The sequence below is a fragment of the Podospora pseudopauciseta genome, chromosome 3 (genome assembly GCF_035222475.1).
Source record: "Podospora pseudopauciseta strain CBS 411.78 chromosome 3, whole genome shotgun sequence".
NCBI lineage: Eukaryota > Fungi > Ascomycota > Sordariomycetes > Sordariales > Podosporaceae > Podospora > Podospora pseudopauciseta.
Genome location: NC_085893.1, coordinates 899,550 through 915,477, shown reverse-complemented (window position 1 = coordinate 915,477; position 15,928 = coordinate 899,550). Strand labels below are relative to the sequence as shown.

Below are 15,928 nucleotides of genomic sequence, written 5' to 3'. Positions count from 1 at the left end.
ATGACCAAGTCAACTCACTCTCCATGGTATAGTATATTCAGGTACCACTTAAACACGCACATATAAGTGTTGTTTCCATCCATTATTCATGGCCTTCACTTTCCCCTTTCTTGTTTTGTCCTGACTCGAGTCGCGACTGATTTCTTTATTACCACTCACTAAAGAATTCTGCCAGCCCCACAAAATTTCAGGTACAAATCAAGTCGCTTCCGCTGCTGCCCTCTCTCTCTTTTCTCTTCTCTCTCCAACCTCTTCCACCTTGCAATCTCTCTTCCTCCCGCTCCCATCCAGCATCACCACAGCCTCAAGTGGTTTCAACTCCCCTGGTATGCCAGTATCCGCTTCAATTGATATTTATCACGACTTTTTCTATTCTTCTCTTGCTGATCGCCTTTGCACTAATTCAATCGAATACAATGGGAAGAGGTCCGATTCACAAGCACTCATGGGACAAATCCACCCTGGCAAGTCCACCAAAGGTATGTTACACCGCTACTTGCCTATCGCAACGACTCAGGTCTTGTTTGCTTCATCCTCTACAGTTCCAAACCGATTGAACCCTGGCAAAAGCGACCGCCATTCCAAACGTCCCCTACTTTGGGGAAGGGCGGTACCCTTGGGTGTCTGTTTACAGCGGCAGAGGTCCAATTACTCTGGTTGAACTCGGTGATTCGAGTGGCGCGGAACTGTGAGGGTTTTGCTTACGTGGTTAGGCGTTTCCGCCCTTCCCGCTTGGCCGGCCTTTCAACTTGAACATATGGTGATCTCACATGGGGAGGCTGATAACTCAATTTGTGGAAATGGTTGGCTGCATACTAATGAGAGGAATACTATACGTTGGGAGGTTTGGGTTTTGCTGGGCATCATTTTGATGTTGGTGTTGATGCAGATGGCTGGGAGGGTGACGTATCCTGGGTGTACGAGTAGCCACCATACATGTAGTTTGGGGACATCGAATTTGGCATGAGGGCATGATCTTTTCGTTCAGAGAAGGCTCTAAATTTGTGCTTAAAAATTGACATGTGAAAGAGTAAGTCACGTATCCTACGATGTCTTGGTCTCACAATGCTGATCATACACATGCAGTGCGGTCAACCAACTCTTCGTCCTCAACGGACCGAACACCGAAATCAACATGGTCGAGGATCGTCGCATCAACGGCGAAACGATTCCAAGTGGCTCGCAAGATCCCAGCCGCCGACAAGAGCTCAACGAAGCCCTCTGGCTACCCATGTGGCATTTGCACCTATCGAAAGGTTCGTCGGTCTCTTGTGGCACATGGCTCACAAATACTGACCTTCTCTCCATAGACAAGATTCTTTGACAACCCAGTTGGCCTTTATGGTAGCGCTCCAGGCGTCGTGTTCAGCACCGGAGACAATACTAAATTCTCCGTCGGCATGAACTGCCCCGACACTGCCTTGGGTGGAACGAATTCTATTGGGCTCTTGGTCGGACACGATGCCGAAGGCGTTGCGGAGCGCGCAGACGGAAATGGCTACGCTCCCGAGACAGCCAGGACGAATGGGCACACTTGCACTGGCCGTCGAGCTGCAGACTTGGGGTCCGCCAACTACGCCATTCTATCTGTTCAACAAGGTAGGTGGTGTAGGGATTGCGGACGACAATAACTTCGGCAATTGATGTCCAGAACAGAAGACGATATAACATCTCAGTCATCAGCTTTGTTGTAACAAGCGACACACGTCTGCAATAGCTGTGAATAACCCTCCATCGTACGACACCCCTCTTTCCCTCTCAACCCTGCCAAACCGCCGGCCCCGGAGCTTTGTAGCTCGTCCGAACAGGATAATACGACCACACCAACCCGGGATCATTCCTACCGTACGCCCCCGGGAAAGAAACCAGCGGGCCCGGCCGCCCACTCCCCCCGCCCACAACCTCAACCTGAGCGCAGTTGATGTAAAGCTGGGCACCACCCGCCGACTGAGCCTGGTGTAGAGCAATACTCTCCACACGAACAAGATACTTTCCGTTTGGCACCTCTTTGGGCACATTAAAGTACACTTCTTTCTGGTCTACCCCATCAATTTTGTCAGCATACCCCTCTCACACTTTTGATCCGCAAGAAAAACGTACTATAAGCAGGCCAATTCTGCTCCGAACTCCCCAGCTGCCCGTTCGGCCCAGCTTGGGCACTGATTTCCCCCACTTTGAACCACACATTCCCCGCCGGCTCCCACGTGTTGATGTTTGCATTGTCGGGCACGCGAGCCATGTAGAAGGATACGGGGCCAAAATGGGTGACGGCTGACATGGCGACAAAGCCGAGGCGGGTGCCGGCTGTGACGGTCGCGGTGGCGGTGCCGGTGCGCATTTGGTAGCAGCGCATGTCGTTGCTGTTTACATCTGTGACGCCGGCGTTGGACTGGTAGTTTTTGGATTGGCGGACGAAGCCCCATTCTTTTGTTTCCGGGACGCCGTCGACGATTAGTTTGGAGAAGCGGTCTGGGCCGGAGGGTTAGTCTTGGGGGTGGGAGAAACAAAATAAGGGGGAAAGGGGGGTGGGTTAGTTACAGTGAGCTTCTGCGCCTGTGGCGGCGAGGAGGAGGAGAGCTGTTGGCTTCATTGTGGTGGTGGTTCCGGGTGGTGAGTTTGGGGATTGTTGAATGGCAGGGAAGTCTAGGGGTAGGAGTGGTGTTGACAGACTTATATGCTTTCGTGCTGGTGATGTCCCACCACCCCGTAAACATCCCCTCGGAGGCTACAAATACCGACTTCAAGTGCTATAAATGGCCAAGACGTGAACAGGTTTGGCCAAGTTGACAGCCTGGAATCTCGTGCTCCCATTCCGTCAGTGCCTTGTGCCAATATCGCTGGCCAGTTGAGCGCCATGGTGGGTGTTTAGCCTGTTTGCCTAAATGAAGTCCTAGTTGACAGATTGGGCATGGGGGTAGCACTCCCGGCAGAGGTGACATGGAGCTTGTCCCAGAACGGAAGAGAAATCTGGGGAACATGAAGTGGCTGTTCCCGAATGTCGGCAACTGGGCGAGCAAGCGGGGAGTGGTCTTCCTTTTTCCCGCGTTGACAAATGTTGCGTAGGTAGACGAGCGGGAAGGTTGAACGGTATTTATGCTGGAACCACATGGTAGTTATGGGCTGCTGCCGTGCATCTGCTGATCTTCTCCGGAGATGGTAGCTTCGGTCATGAAAACCAGACGCCAGAAGGTACTCTACGCGTCTGGGCCATGAAGTCGTCATGTCCTTGACATGACCTAAGAAAAGTGAGAGCTAGAAGGGGTAAAATCGGAAAGTTACCTACGGTTCTGGTCAAGTAGACATGGCAAGGGGAATGACTCGTGGAAGACATGTGCTGATTTATAAGGTGACTCTTCCAGAGTCTCATCAAGGCCTCTACTCAACCCTAGGGCAGCGCGATATTACCACGTCGTCTGTAAATTCTGAAAAGAAACACTAGTCAACACAGATGCAATTAGGTCTTCCACCCGCGGTACTCGCCAAAGCCAAAAAACGCCCGCTAGCAATGCAAACAACCATACAACCATAGGAAATACCACAGGCACCAAACCCTAAGCACCACCACTAGACTCTCCCTCCTCGTCAACCCCCTTTAGCTCTTCGGTATCGCCATTTCCAAGTCCCTTCTCACCAGCAATAAACTTGGTCAACCCCTCGATCATCTTCTTCAGCTCCTCCACCTCCTGCTTCAGCTTCTTAATCTCGACCACATCGGCATCCTCCTCCAGATTACTCTTTGCGCTAGCCACAGTCTTGGACCACCCGTCACCCTCAAAGTCAAAGTGGTCAGACATTTGCTCCCACTCCTCAATGGTATCATCATCCTCCTCGCCCCGGGCCCTGTTCCCTCTGATCTCCTGGGCAGTCCTCATTTCAAAATAGGCCGACACAAGCAGCAGAGGCGAGTAGAGCGCAGCCATGACGATATCGTTGAGGTGTTCATACGTCTTCTTGCTCATCCACCACTCGAACGGGATGGCCAAGCAGAAAATCTCAATCAGGTTCAAGGGCGGTATGAACACATTCTCGTCGGGAGCACGAACAAAAGTCATCGTCTTTTGCGCAAACATGGCGAGATACTCGTCGTTGGCGTTGTCGTAGATGTCCTCGTAGGCCGAGTTGTAAAGCGCGATCAGGATGTTGAGGAGGACAACCTATCTCTTCGTTAGCTCTCTGTCAATCTCCCTCAAGTCTCCGGAAAACATACCATGACAACAAAAGTAAAGCAGTAATACAAAATCAGTCCAAACGGATGACTGAACTTATCAAACCCACTGAAATCCGGGCTCTGCATCAGCGCGTTCGCCATCGCCTGAATGATAAAGTAAAAGTCCTCGGCCGCTTGATCCTCAGCAAAGTCCAGGCCGATGAAAGCCTGGAGGAAGCCAATAAAGATCACAATAAGCAGCGCAAAGAAGATCATCGACTCCTTCATCATCACCTTGAGCACCACCAACATGGCGCCGAAGAACCTGAAACTGTCAAGGTAGAGCAGCAGCCGGCCCCAAAACAACGGCGCGCTGACAGCCAAAAAGTTGTAGCTCAGCGTCGTGTATTGATGTCTGATCGGATCATCAACCCCAGCACTGAGCGCAATGAACCTCATGGCCAAGCTGGTGGTCACCAGCGCGTACAGGACCGAGTTGAATGCGTGCCAAAAGCTCAGGATCTGATGCCCAGCTTTCCAGAGCTTGGACAGTTCGTCGCAGATGTAGCCAATGGTGAAGACATACAGCAGCCCCTCGATGAGGTCAATCTCTCCTCGGGCATTTACTGAGTTCATCGCAAGGGTGTAGAGTATGAGGTAGAAGAAGGAGAAGAGCATCTGCGTCACGTTCTGGTACATGGGTGCTCGCATGCGGTCGGGGTCGAGGTGGGCGCAGTACGACGTGTTGTCCTTGTCCTTGTAGTCCACAAAGGTGGACGGGTCGTCCTCATCCTGGACTAGCCAGCCCTTCCAGAGGAAGTTGATGCATTTTTGGTAGCCGGATGAACCAATCACTCTAAGGGCGTGGAGATCAACAGCTCGCTCAACGACATTGGCTGGTGGTGTGGGCTTGCCATCAATGATGATAGAGTACCGCTTGAGGAGGACCGAGTGCATGAGGTAAGTAGGATCATTCTCCGTCTCGATACTGTGGTGTGTCAGCTTGTTGCCGGAGCTCTCAAGACACAGAAATACGACTTACATCTGCTTGGCGATAACCTCACAAGCTACCGCCCTGAGGTTATGCAAATCGGCATCCCATAGCTCAACCAGACTCTGGTGCTTCCACCAGCGCTTGTTCACCAGCAGACAAAACACCACACAGGCGCCGTGCTCCTTCCCACCGGCCTCCTTGGCTGCTTTGATCACCTTGGTGGTGATGACCTTACTGTGAGGGCGGGTGACCAAATCGGGGTTCAACTCGCAAGGAACACACTGCTCGATCAGGTGGCGCAATCGGAGGGCTACTTCGGTGACGGCTTGTGGAGGAATGGCAGACTCGAGAGATTCATCGTGGTAGTGGGGGAGCACTTCTTGGCACGTTAACAGCAATTCGGCAATTGGAGAGAGAATGGAAAAGACCTACGACGCCGACGAGAATCATGCCACCAGCTGTCATAATCGTGACGATGGCCGTCACTAGGATGGCGATCCCAACCGAGAAGTTTTCTCCAGCTTAGGCCTCCCATGGTGTGAAGTGGTGGTTGTCTGGGAAACGTTGGTTGGTATCGTGAACCTTGATGTCCCACTACTGCTACTCTGGCGAAAGATCTCAACCCAAGACCCAGAGAAACGCGTCCCACCGAGGAATGAGAGGATAGAGAGAAAGAAAAAGAGAAATGTCTCAAAAACAAAAGCAGCGCCGGCAAAGATAGGGACTCCAAGACGCCAAACAAAAAAATAGCTAGTGCACCCCGATCAGTGCCTTGGCAATCGTGAAAGGTGACCGGCGCAATGGGCCAACAAGGAATTGAGTTTCAGCGTGTGTTGACGTCCACAGCAGCACAGCAGCACAGATCCCTGTTGCCATGACGTAAAGTGGTGTGCGGGGTAGTTGGGGTGCTATCTCATCGCTGCTATCAGATGCGGCATCAAGTGTTAAAAAGGCTAACAGCTCAGGCGACAGGGGTAACTGAACTGGCTGCACCTGTTCGGAGCATCGAGCCAAGCAAAGCTGGGATGGCAGATCGATGGAGGTCTAGACCTTGGCAGCCAACGGCCGTCATGATCATGGCACAGGTGCATGCATCTATTTGCACCACCCACGACTGGGCCATGTTTTGTTTCGGGTATAAGTGGCATCATCCGTGATTATGGGAAGGTACCGAATAGAGGATATCAACTGCAACCTTGACGGTTCACCCAGTCCTCACCACGTTGCAGAAATTTGACCACACTCCCTGCTATGGTGTGTTCTCGTGAGATGCCGTAACAATAGAAACAAAAGCAGGTTGTGGTCATGTTGCACAAAGCTCGTGGCAGCCTCTGCAAATGGGATGGTCCGAGATTGGGTCCCTCAGAGTGTTTGAGGATTCCCGATGCCGCTTGTGCCACCTTTGTTTATTGTTCACCCAACGGTACCAGATTTCATCAAACATCAATAATCATCATGGAGCTTGGAGTATCCATGTAGAATTCTATTACAGACAACTGATGGCTGCCAGATTCATTCACCATCAATCAAGGTTCCTCCAGGACAGGTGTTCGGATGTTTAACTGGTGAAGCTACATGAGAATATCCAACTTTGGGGGCTCAGTGCGACAACATACGAAAGATTTTTAGATGGGTATGGAGGTAAATCCAACAGCCAAATCACTCTCATCCTGCAACGTTTTCGGTGGAAAAAATCTGTGCAGGGGCAACAAAACAACCCAGGTAAGCAAAAGAGGCGTCAAATTGGGATCACAAGGTGATATGATCCTGAAAAAAGTGCCCAAGGAGGCGCTTGACCCTTCCAAACGCCGCACGAGATAAGCCGTATGCTGCTGAGCAAATGTTGCTCCAGAAATCAAGGGTAGCTTGCTCCTGTGACTTTTTCTTTACAAGCCGTAGTAGCTCCGTTTTGGCTTTGGAATCCATCTGAAGATCCTGCACCCAATCTTGCAACGATGCATGAACCTTCCACTGCCTTCTTCTCTACAGATGGAAACAAGCGGGGATCTCTTCTTTAAGAACAAATTGTTCTGTATCTCCATTGGCCATCCTCTTCTGAAACTGAATCGTTATCTTTCGAAAGCTGCGAAGGCTGTTGGGACGGATGAGAGGGCCATGATAAGCGCTGATTTGTCGATCTCGACTTACTGATTCGAGCTCGTCTTTGAAATATGGCCACCTGACAACCTCTATTCTCGCAAAGAAGTACGGGTCGGCGCCCTTTCTGAGAAACCACGCTACCGCTTCTCCAAATCTTGCGTCAAGCTGCTCGTGCGGTAGGCGACCACCCCATACTCGTTCCGCATGCTGATACATCCACTCATACAGTAAGAAACGGTGCCAAGTGGTCAATTGAGGCATCCCACTCACGTCCGGTTCAACTTGAACATCGCGACTCCTGTTAATGCTGGCCCCAGGATGTGTTGGGTCGCTTAGGCCTTTGTCAAAGAGAAAGTCCAACATGGCAAAGTCTTCTTCCTCATGAGTTGTTCTCTCTCTGTGGCAGTTAAGTATGAGATTTGCGAGCAACCCCACTTTGTGGGAGCTATCGGTGACAGTTGGGTCATTTGTCATTTTCCGTGATGGGCCTAACCAGATGCCGGTGGAAATAAAGCGGTTCATCCACCCGATATCTGTTTCTATTATGTCACGGACCACCCTCTGACCCCAAAATGCACAAGTTGCTAACCCATAGGCACTGTCGCCCGCTGGAAGAAGGACGTCATAGTGCCCGGGGCTGGGCTCAAGAGAGTCGTTATCAGGGCAGAATTTATCCCATGCTTCCAGGAAAATGTAGGGACTTTTGTCTGAGCCATTCCTGTGCCGTTCACGAAATAATATATATGAGGTATCGAAGCCCGGGCAATTCTCGCGAAACATTCGTAAATGTGCGAGGTGCATTTGCGAAATTGCGTCCAAGACATCAAAGCCTTCAAGAAGCTCCAGCATCTTCTGTTGACCATCGGGGTGTTCAAGGAAGTCTCTGACCGAGCGGTGGGTAAATTGCACAACTTCCATCGTATATGGATGCGCAGCGTAGAGCCGTTGGACTCCTCCCAGGGTGACTGTTCTGGTATCGAGTAGTCCACCGCACCACCCACGGAGGCGTGTTTTACCAAGCTTGTGCCGTGATGATTCTGTCGTGGCAGGAAATGAATTGCCTACAACGAAACTCCTGTCCTGCTCATAATCTTGGAAAAAGAGAGTAGGCCTCCACGGAAAAGGAAGCAACGCCTGTTTCCATTGCCTCGGAAACCGTTGCCAATGTGCGGTATGCACGTTTTGTATCACGCAGAGAGTCAAATATGTGCTTGTAGAGGTCGTTTATCTCGCTTGGCAACATCTTCAGCGAGTCTGTGAACTCTTGGGCCTCGGTAGTTGCGTTGTCGATCTCGTATCTCATATTCTTGAACACAATCCCAACCCACTGAAAAATACCCTGTCCTTTCTCCACAATGTCTTCGACCAACTGGTCGAAACCATTCGACCCAGATATGCGGTCAAGCTTGTCTCTTACACAGGCGACCATGTCGCTGTGAGTAAGCTCATGAAGCCGCAGCCGCCTGTCGTCGGAGAACAGGTTCATGAAGGAGTTGTATTCACGGCTGGAGACACACAGCTTGATGTTGCGAGATGAAAGGCCCGCCTCTGTCCAGCTGTTGAGTAGTGCAGCCAGATCTGCATGGTCCGTCTGGATTATTGCCTCGTACTCGTCCAGGCCGTCAATAAAAAAGCAAAAGCAGTGGTTCGGAAATGCTTCGGCCACCTCACTACTGATAAGATGATTGAAAGCTGCCTTGACTGTGCTCTCCGTCACCTCGAGATCAGAGCTCAGCTGCCACGGCATCGATTGTGACTTTTGCCAGAAGGAAGCATGACGGCGGAAATAAGTTCTGGGCACTTTGAAAAACATTGTGAAGTAGAGTCAGATAGAGCCCGCCGAGAGATCTCTTTGAGGCTCTGTACCGGGCCGCCAGAAAAAGAACTGAGCGACCGCTAGTTTTCGACTGTCTGAAAGTGAACAATCAGTAGCTGGTTAATTCTAGAGTCATCTTCGAGGCTTGACTTTAAGCCCAGGGAGCTCAACTCACTGGCCCAAACGTTGAGATGTCCAGATGTCGCAGCGTGTTCTACCAGATATTTCATCAAAGTTGATTTACCAGACCCAGGCTTCCCGGAAATGTGAAATACACCGTGGCCAGATTCTAGCCAACCAGTGAACTTTTCCCTGGCTGCGCGCCGCGCCTCTTCTTGCAACGATTTCGCTGCACGCACGAACCACTCAAACGTCATGTCGTGAGGATCCTGAACGAGGTTTTGACGGTTTCGCATACCATCAAAAGCCAATGCGCGAAGCACCCGGTCTTGCGCAATGCTATTTGAGACGTGGTCTGGAAGAGGTAGAAGGCTTCGTATCTGCGCCTGCGCAGCGGTACTGAGATCGCAGAGGTGAACTTGTTGCTCAAGTCGATTGATGGACTGTCGTAGATATTCGAGCTTTGCAGCATCATCTTTGACTAGTTTGAATAGAGTTTGCAGCGACGCATCCGTTTGGCGACTAGAAATCCGAACTCAGTATGATACAAGATCCAAGTAGATGTGGTGACACGAAACAGACCTCGTGACAAGCAAAAGTTGAAGCTCAAGTTGGTTTCGGCAGTGATCGAATCTCTGCTCCAAGTCCACCCTCTCCTTTCCATGCATTTTGCTTTTCAAGGATGACCATAAGCTTTTCTTATGGATCGGCTGTTGTCGGACTTGACACCCTCAAGCAATTTGATCAGCTGCTCCGACATCGACGAGCACTCTTGGCGAGAAGGCGAAGACCGTTTTCTTCGGCGACGAGCTTGGTATCGTCCGGCGGTAAGATTCGAGCGGAAAGGCGTTTCATCTCCTGGGCCACCTCTTGACGGGTGCGATTTTCATCCAGTGTGCCATCGAGCGCTTCCCGAATCTCAATGATTCCCTTGACAAGCTTGGTGCCAAATGGTACAAATGTCAGGATGCCCGACACCAGCCCGATGGCCGTGACAGGATCCATGGCGAGCGACGAAAATGAAGATAGCAGGGCACGCCGGCCTTTCGAATGAGGATTGACTGAGCATTGTGATCGAGGAGGGGCTGCTCACACTAATTGTGTGTTTTTTGTTCAAAGGCAAGTGTTTCTAGACTCCCGCTTTTCTCCTCGGCGCGAGGACTACAGGGACATTATGGGCTTACTCACTGGAGCATAGCTCCCCGCCATTAAAGCTAGATGTTTTGCTGACATGTTACATACCTAGTTATAGTGTTGAGCATACCTGGCGACCCATAGAGTGGCGTTGTGTATCCATTTAATGCCGAGGTTCCAGGATCATGGGAGATGGGAGGAGGATGGAGTATTCATCTTGAAAATTCGATAGCGCTTCCAGAATCGGATTTTCAGCCATCAGCTTGCGACAGGGGTCTTGATCCACACGTTCCAGACCCTCAGGACCATGCCAATGTCAACCAAAAGACCGCACGCGCCCGGGCTTTGCATTTGGATCCTCAGTCCTATTGTCATTCATTTTTTTTTTGTTTCCCAGTGACTGTCATTCATTTACCCACGTCCACCATGCGTTCCTCTTTCCTCCTCGCTGGCAACCTTTGGGTCATTCTGGGCGCAGCTACCTCAGCAAAGCTAGAGCAACGCGATAATGTCGAGGAGTGTGTCCAGGATGGGCTGTTGAACTGTTTCAGCAGTTCACTGGTACAGGCCAGCCAATTTTGTACCAACTCGATCGTCACAGTAACTACATTCACCGAGGTCGTCACTGTCACCCCTACCGTGTATGCCCCTACAACTTTCTCGAATCCGTCAGAGCATGGAGACTGACGTGTATCGTTACAGCACCGTTACCAATGCCGTCACCGAAACTGCAACTATCACCGAACCTGTCACCGAACCCACGACCATCGCACAAAGTCTACCCCTGAAAGCTAGACGCTGGAAAAGGGGCTGCTCCAACAGACCGCCATTGAACTGCCTGCGCAGCTTCGCTTCTTCCGTCGAGCCACTGCAGTTCACTTCTGCTTGTGGATGCATTGGGATCACATCGACTACTGAGCTTGCTACCGTAACTGCTGATGTCACAAGCACAATTTTTGAAACACCGACCGTTACCGAATATGTCACCGTTAGCCCGACACCTGTGGAGGAAGAATCTACCCAGCAACCTACAACCGAGCCAGCCCCCACAACTCCAATTGAAGAGTCTACGCTCGAGCCCACAGCAACCCCGACCCCTGAGGTGACCACAACAACCACTGCCGAAGAGTCGACACTCGAACCCACCACGACAACAGCGCCTGAGCCCACAGCATCCACTGTTTCCGTGCCCGAGTCCACCACATCAGCAGCAGCACCTCCGTTGATCACCAACGGGGACTTCAGCAGTAACTCGCTGGAAGGATGGAGTATCACCAACAGGGTCGGTACCGGTGCCAGCGTTGGGGTTATCTCACAGGGTGCTGGCAATTACGTGATGGAGATCCAGTCGAGCTACTTTGTCAGCGCCACCATCGCCGGACTTTCTGTATCTCAAACTATCAACTGGTGTGTCAGCCTCCTCGGGCCTTTACGCATAGTGGTATGCTAACGAGCGTCTCTTTCTGCAGCGAGCCAGGGGCTGATTATAGGCTCACATTCCGAATCAGCGTTATTTCCAGTTACACAAATGGGAATCCGTGGTCGGTTATTCTGGGTGGAAGGTCGATCACGTCAGGTGCCGGTTCTTCTTTGGCATGGACTCAAATCGGCTATACCTTTGTCTGCTCAGCAACACAGGGCGGAAATGACCTTACCTTCCGGATCCAGTCCAACAACAACAGAGCGGCGAGGATGTTGGTGGATGATGTGGTGGTGACGAAACTTTAGTTCTGATGGTTTAGGGGACACATCTGGTTGATATGGGTTGGAAAGGGAGGCACTGTTTCGATCCAGGGACTCAGAAGAAGGGGGCAAGAACAGCATTTCAGTTTTGTTCTGCACCTTCGAGCCAACATAAACACACACGAGCATCTCTCCATTATGAAAGAAACCTTCAAAGCAGTCCTTTAACCTCTCCACTTACTCTTCCCCTTCCCCTTCCCCTTCCCCACCCGCCCCTCAAACCCATCCAACCCACTCCTCTCCAATCTCTCCTCCAACAACCCCAAAATAACCTCATTATTCATATCCGTAAACGGGCAATGCGTATTCCCCACCACCCCCAAATCCTCCTTCAGCTTCACCACCTCCGCATTCCCCCCATACAGGTTAATCAGCTCCGCACAAAGCCTACTCTGCACCACCATCTCCTCCCAAAACCCGCTCCCCGTCTCAGGGCGATTATCCCCCCACACAAACTGCACAAAATCCAACTTTGCCAACCTCCTCCACGCCTCCTGCGTCACCACCAACGGCCCAAACGGCTCATCCCTCCTGTCGGTGACGTTATGCCCCTCGGGAAAGACGTACCCCGCGCTCTCATACGCCACAATCCCCCTTATCTTCCCAACCGTCTCATCGCTCAGCGTAGCCGCAAGCAACGCCCTCAGACCCGCGGCAGAATTCGTCAGGTAAACCACCCCCCCTCTTTCCGCTCCTTGCTCAGTGTGAACAGCTCCTTTGGCGGCTACTTCAGCGTGGAGGAGGATATGCTCGTAGTCATCAAACTCCACATACCTACCCCCGGTAGCTTGCTCCCAGCTTAGTCTTTTGACCTCGGGGTCCTCGGGCCATTGCAAGCCAGGCCACCAGTTGAGGTAGGACGGTCCGAAATTCCAGGCGAGGAAGTTGTCCTGGTCGCGGTAGGTGACGTCGTAGCGGTGGGGTTTGCAAGCCCAGTTTGCGCGGCCGAGGCGGGGGGCTTCGAAGAGGTAGACGGGGTAGCCTAGGCGGAGGAGGAGGTCTTTGAACCCGGGCCCGCCGTCCCAGCGGTTTTGGAAGGTTTGGGTGGAGGAGGAGTGCCAGAGGACGAGGGAGGTTGTCCGGCGGAGGTGGCCTTGGGGGGGGGAGTGGAGGGGAATGAAGTATTCCTGGGGGAAAAGGTCAGCGGAAATGGACGGGAAAGAAACGAGAATGGGGGGACGTACGAAATACCCGTGATCACAGGTTATTGTCTGGCCTGGACGTCGAGGGTCGGCCACGATCTTGCTGCCAATGTTGAAGCCGCCGGTATGAGACAAGACAATGGCCTTTTCCTGGTTCGAGTGGGTGAACGCCCATGGATCAGGTGCCGCCGCCTGCTGCTGTCCCAGACCCAAGAGAGGGAGGGACAGAACGAGAGCAGCAGCAGATCGGTACAGCTTGGTCATGACGGATAGGTGGTGGTCTGCCTCTTTGAACGGGTGCGGCTGCTCGAACCCAACCATCCCCAAGAAAGGGAGGCCACCTCAACTTAAACTTGACCCAACCCATCCCCCCGGGAGAAACTGGTCCTCAGACAATGCGGCCTGTCCCCAATCCCCAACATGGTAACACGCCTCTCCTGCACCAACCTACCGCGTCCGACTCCTCTCGGTGATAGAAAACCGAAGCCAAGACCAAAGCCAAGAGAATAAGCTCTGCAGTCCACCCCTTCTATTGACCAATACCACTCCATCCAGGTGGTTGATGTGGTCACACAACAGCATGTGCAACCACGTTTAACCAAACGTTACACAGACCAAAGTACAAGCTTTTTGCTATTAGAATTATGTAAATCCCCCATGAACACCCATCTGGTGTAAAGTAACATCAGCCAAGGCCCCAATATATGTACCCCCTAAATCAGTCCACCAACCGCGTGAAAATTGCCTGCCGGACCAACTCAACCATAGCAAGAAAATGTCCCATCTCAGCCCGCATCATACCCTCCCCCTCCCCCCTCCCGGGGCCTGGGCCCACGCCTCGCTCCCAGGAAGCTCTGCCACCGGACTCAGATCGTGGTGCGGTGGAAGCTCCTGCACCTCTCTCCCATCCAACTCCCCCACCTCCGGACGTGCTGCCCCATCAGTATTAACCTTTTGATTTCCATTCGCCGTTGGCGCTTTCTTCCCTGCCGCGGTAGCAGCAGTATTATTCCCTTCAAGCTCACTTCTCATGCTCCAGGGCCGTGTCACCGCTTTTCCGTCCACTTCCGAGACAGGGTTGGAGTCAGCTTCGGATGCGCGAGGGGACGGGACAGGCGCGAATGCCTTTTTTGGCTTTTCCCCGCCTTCTTCAATCCCGGCGGCACCAGAGGCAGATCGGCGGTTCTTCCGGTTGTAGTGCCAGAGGGTGAGCAGAGTAGCAATCAGTACGAGCCCTCCTATGGCAGCTCCTATGCCAATGCCGATCTTGGCGCCAGAGTTCAGGCCGCCGCCTGAAGAAGAGCTCCCGCCACCACCACCGGTTGGGTCCGAGCCAGAGTCCGAGCCCGTTCCCGAGTCTGAACCTGGTGAGCCTGTCTCTGATGGTATCGGGCTGCTGCTGGTATTTGATGATCCTGTATCTGGCGGTTGGTCTGTTGTTCCTGGTTGTGGTTGCGATTGCGATGGGGATTGCGGTTGGGAACTGGACTGACCTCCACCACTCCCCCCACCGGTCGTTTGAGCCGGAGGAGATGTATTTGTCGGCTCATTCCCCGGAAAGAATGAAACAGTCCCCCCAGTTGTCTGCGGCAACCTAGCAATATCCGCCAGCCGTGGCGAATTGTTGATGGCGACAGTCGTCGACGCAGCATCAGTACAGCTGCAATAAGCACCATTCTGTAGCGTAGTCGGGCTTCCCTCCTGAGGACACGGAGCCCAATCACCACCGCTGTCATCGCAAACCGTCAAAGCGATCCACGGCTGGTCGATACCATACTTGTCAGGACAGCTCCCATCTCTGTATGATTCATCGGTGCACCCGGCGAGATAGGTCAGGTCTGCTCCGTATGATCCTGGCGTGCCGTGGACGCCGAAGCAAGCGTTGTTGCTGAGACAGACATCTCCCGCTCCGCAGCACGTCACTGGTCCAAAGGCGGCATTTCCGCACGGGATGAAGCTTCTGTCGAGCTCGCTGCCTGCGGATCCGTAGCAGGTTCCGTTGCTGATGTAAATGTCGCCCATTTTCTGCTGTTTCTCACCTAGGTGGTTGTCGGAATGCTGAATTCATGCTGTCGGGCATTCAAACAATGATAGTAGCGGCATCATGATTCTTGAGGGTTGGTGAGGAGGGGAGCGGGAAAGGCTGATGACGTCGATGATAGCATGACGTTGCAGTGCCAACCCCTGTTGATCAACTTTTGGTGTCTGGACCAGATTGTCGCCGTTGAGTGTGGGCAAAGAACTTGGCTGCTGCAGGGAATATTTTGGCGGCGTTGATTGGCAAGCTGTCATATGATGGATCGTTTGGTTGTTGGCGAGTTGGTGAAGCGATTGGGGGTTCATCGCTTGAACACCCTGTGAGCGTGCCAAGACGGCACGCGTGGTGTGGTGATGGTCTCACCAGGCACAATCCGAGGCCATTCTAGAACATGTCATCGCTGTTGTTCTTCAGTGATGAGTAAACGAAAGAAAAGAATTCCCTAGATCGGTCATTCTTCGTCGGTATCAAACGCTCTGTTCTCATTCGTTGCAGTCTGGGGAGATCTTGGCTCGCAGTGAACATGAGCCCTGGGTGTTCGAAAATTCCCGGTGTGAGAGGCTCATGTGAGAAAACTGCTGTAATGTCTTCTGGCCGTGAAACCCGTCATTTAATTCAGCAAAGAACTCCCCCATCTAGAGCTCAAGTTGAATGATATCGGCCTCGTGATAAAGTTGAACCAGTGAGAAGAGCT

The 15,928-nt window shown here is 52.3% G+C and overlaps 8 protein-coding genes across 8 annotated transcripts; 2 read left to right on the top strand and 6 right to left on the bottom strand.

Annotated features, from left to right (window-relative positions):
- Positions 1-1,135: 1,135 nt before the first annotated feature.
- Positions 1,136-1,644, top strand: QC763_302585 (uncharacterized protein; the record flags this gene model as incomplete). The annotated part of the gene is given in 3 exon segments (XM_062910699.1): positions 1,136-1,256; positions 1,333-1,599; positions 1,613-1,644. The coding sequence occupies 3 exon segments, from the start codon at positions 1,136-1,138 to the stop codon at positions 1,642-1,644; spliced, it is 420 nt and encodes a 139-aa protein (XP_062766657.1).
- QC763_302580 (uncharacterized protein) lies at positions 1,633-2,590 on the bottom strand (the record flags this gene model as incomplete). The annotated part of the gene is made up of 3 exons (XM_062910698.1): positions 1,633-2,039; positions 2,101-2,469; positions 2,539-2,590. 3 exons carry the CDS (start codon positions 2,588-2,590, stop codon positions 1,759-1,761), a joined length of 702 nt encoding a protein of 233 aa, XP_062766656.1. The 3' UTR covers positions 1,633-1,758.
- A 961-nt stretch (positions 2,591-3,551) lies between these two features.
- On the bottom strand, positions 3,552-6,003 carry YVC1 (Calcium channel yvc1; the record flags this gene model as incomplete). Its single annotated transcript, XM_062910697.1, has 4 exons — positions 5,574-6,003; positions 5,190-5,517; positions 4,208-5,135; positions 3,552-4,154 (listed from the first exon to the last, which is right to left on the bottom strand). Exons 1-4 carry the CDS (start codon positions 5,674-5,676, stop codon positions 3,552-3,554), a joined length of 1,962 nt encoding a protein of 653 aa, XP_062766655.1. The 5' UTR covers positions 5,677-6,003.
- Positions 6,004-7,124: 1,121 nt separating this feature from the next.
- On the bottom strand, positions 7,125-9,054 carry QC763_0049550 (uncharacterized protein; the record flags this gene model as incomplete). Its single annotated transcript, XM_062905747.1, has 2 exons — positions 7,125-8,375; positions 8,398-9,054. 2 exons carry the CDS (start codon positions 9,052-9,054, stop codon positions 7,125-7,127), a joined length of 1,908 nt encoding a protein of 635 aa, XP_062766654.1.
- An 867-nt stretch (positions 9,055-9,921) lies between these two features.
- QC763_0049540 (uncharacterized protein) lies at positions 9,922-10,386 on the bottom strand (the record flags this gene model as incomplete). The annotated part of the gene is made up of 2 exons (XM_062905746.1): positions 9,922-10,220; positions 10,362-10,386. 2 exons carry the CDS (start codon positions 10,384-10,386, stop codon positions 9,922-9,924), a joined length of 324 nt encoding a protein of 107 aa, XP_062766653.1.
- Positions 10,387-10,456: 70 nt separating this feature from the next.
- Positions 10,457-12,212, top strand: QC763_302555 (uncharacterized protein). Its single transcript, XM_062910696.1, has 3 exons — positions 10,457-10,952; positions 11,014-11,718; positions 11,781-12,212. The coding sequence occupies exons 1-3, from the start codon at positions 10,504-10,506 to the stop codon at positions 12,037-12,039; spliced, it is 1,413 nt and encodes a 470-aa protein (XP_062766652.1). The 5' UTR covers positions 10,457-10,503; the 3' UTR covers positions 12,040-12,212.
- Positions 12,213-12,218: 6 nt separating this feature from the next.
- On the bottom strand, positions 12,219-13,517 carry QC763_302550 (uncharacterized protein; the record flags this gene model as incomplete). Its single annotated transcript, XM_062910695.1, has 2 exons — positions 12,219-13,181; positions 13,239-13,517. 2 exons carry the CDS (start codon positions 13,515-13,517, stop codon positions 12,219-12,221), a joined length of 1,242 nt encoding a protein of 413 aa, XP_062766651.1.
- Positions 13,518-13,991: 474 nt separating this feature from the next.
- On the bottom strand, positions 13,992-15,218 carry QC763_302540 (uncharacterized protein; the record flags this gene model as incomplete). Its single annotated transcript, XM_062910694.1, has 2 exons — positions 13,992-14,611; positions 14,690-15,218. 2 exons carry the CDS (start codon positions 15,216-15,218, stop codon positions 13,992-13,994), a joined length of 1,149 nt encoding a protein of 382 aa, XP_062766650.1.
- Between the last annotated feature and the right edge of the window lie 710 nt (positions 15,219-15,928).

Bases quoted from the DNA above. Each gene is read 5' to 3' on its own strand.
- QC763_302555 (XM_062910696.1), top strand. From the start codon at position 10,504: ATGGGAGGAGGATGGAGTATTCATCTTGAAAATTCGATAGCGCTTCCA. The intron at 10,953-11,013 runs GTATGCCCCTAC...GTATCGTTACAG, and splicing joins GTCACTGTCACCCCTACCGT to CACCGTTACCAATGCCGTCA. The intron at 11,719-11,780 runs GTGTGTCAGCCT...CTCTTTCTGCAG, and splicing joins GTATCTCAAACTATCAACTG to CGAGCCAGGGGCTGATTATA.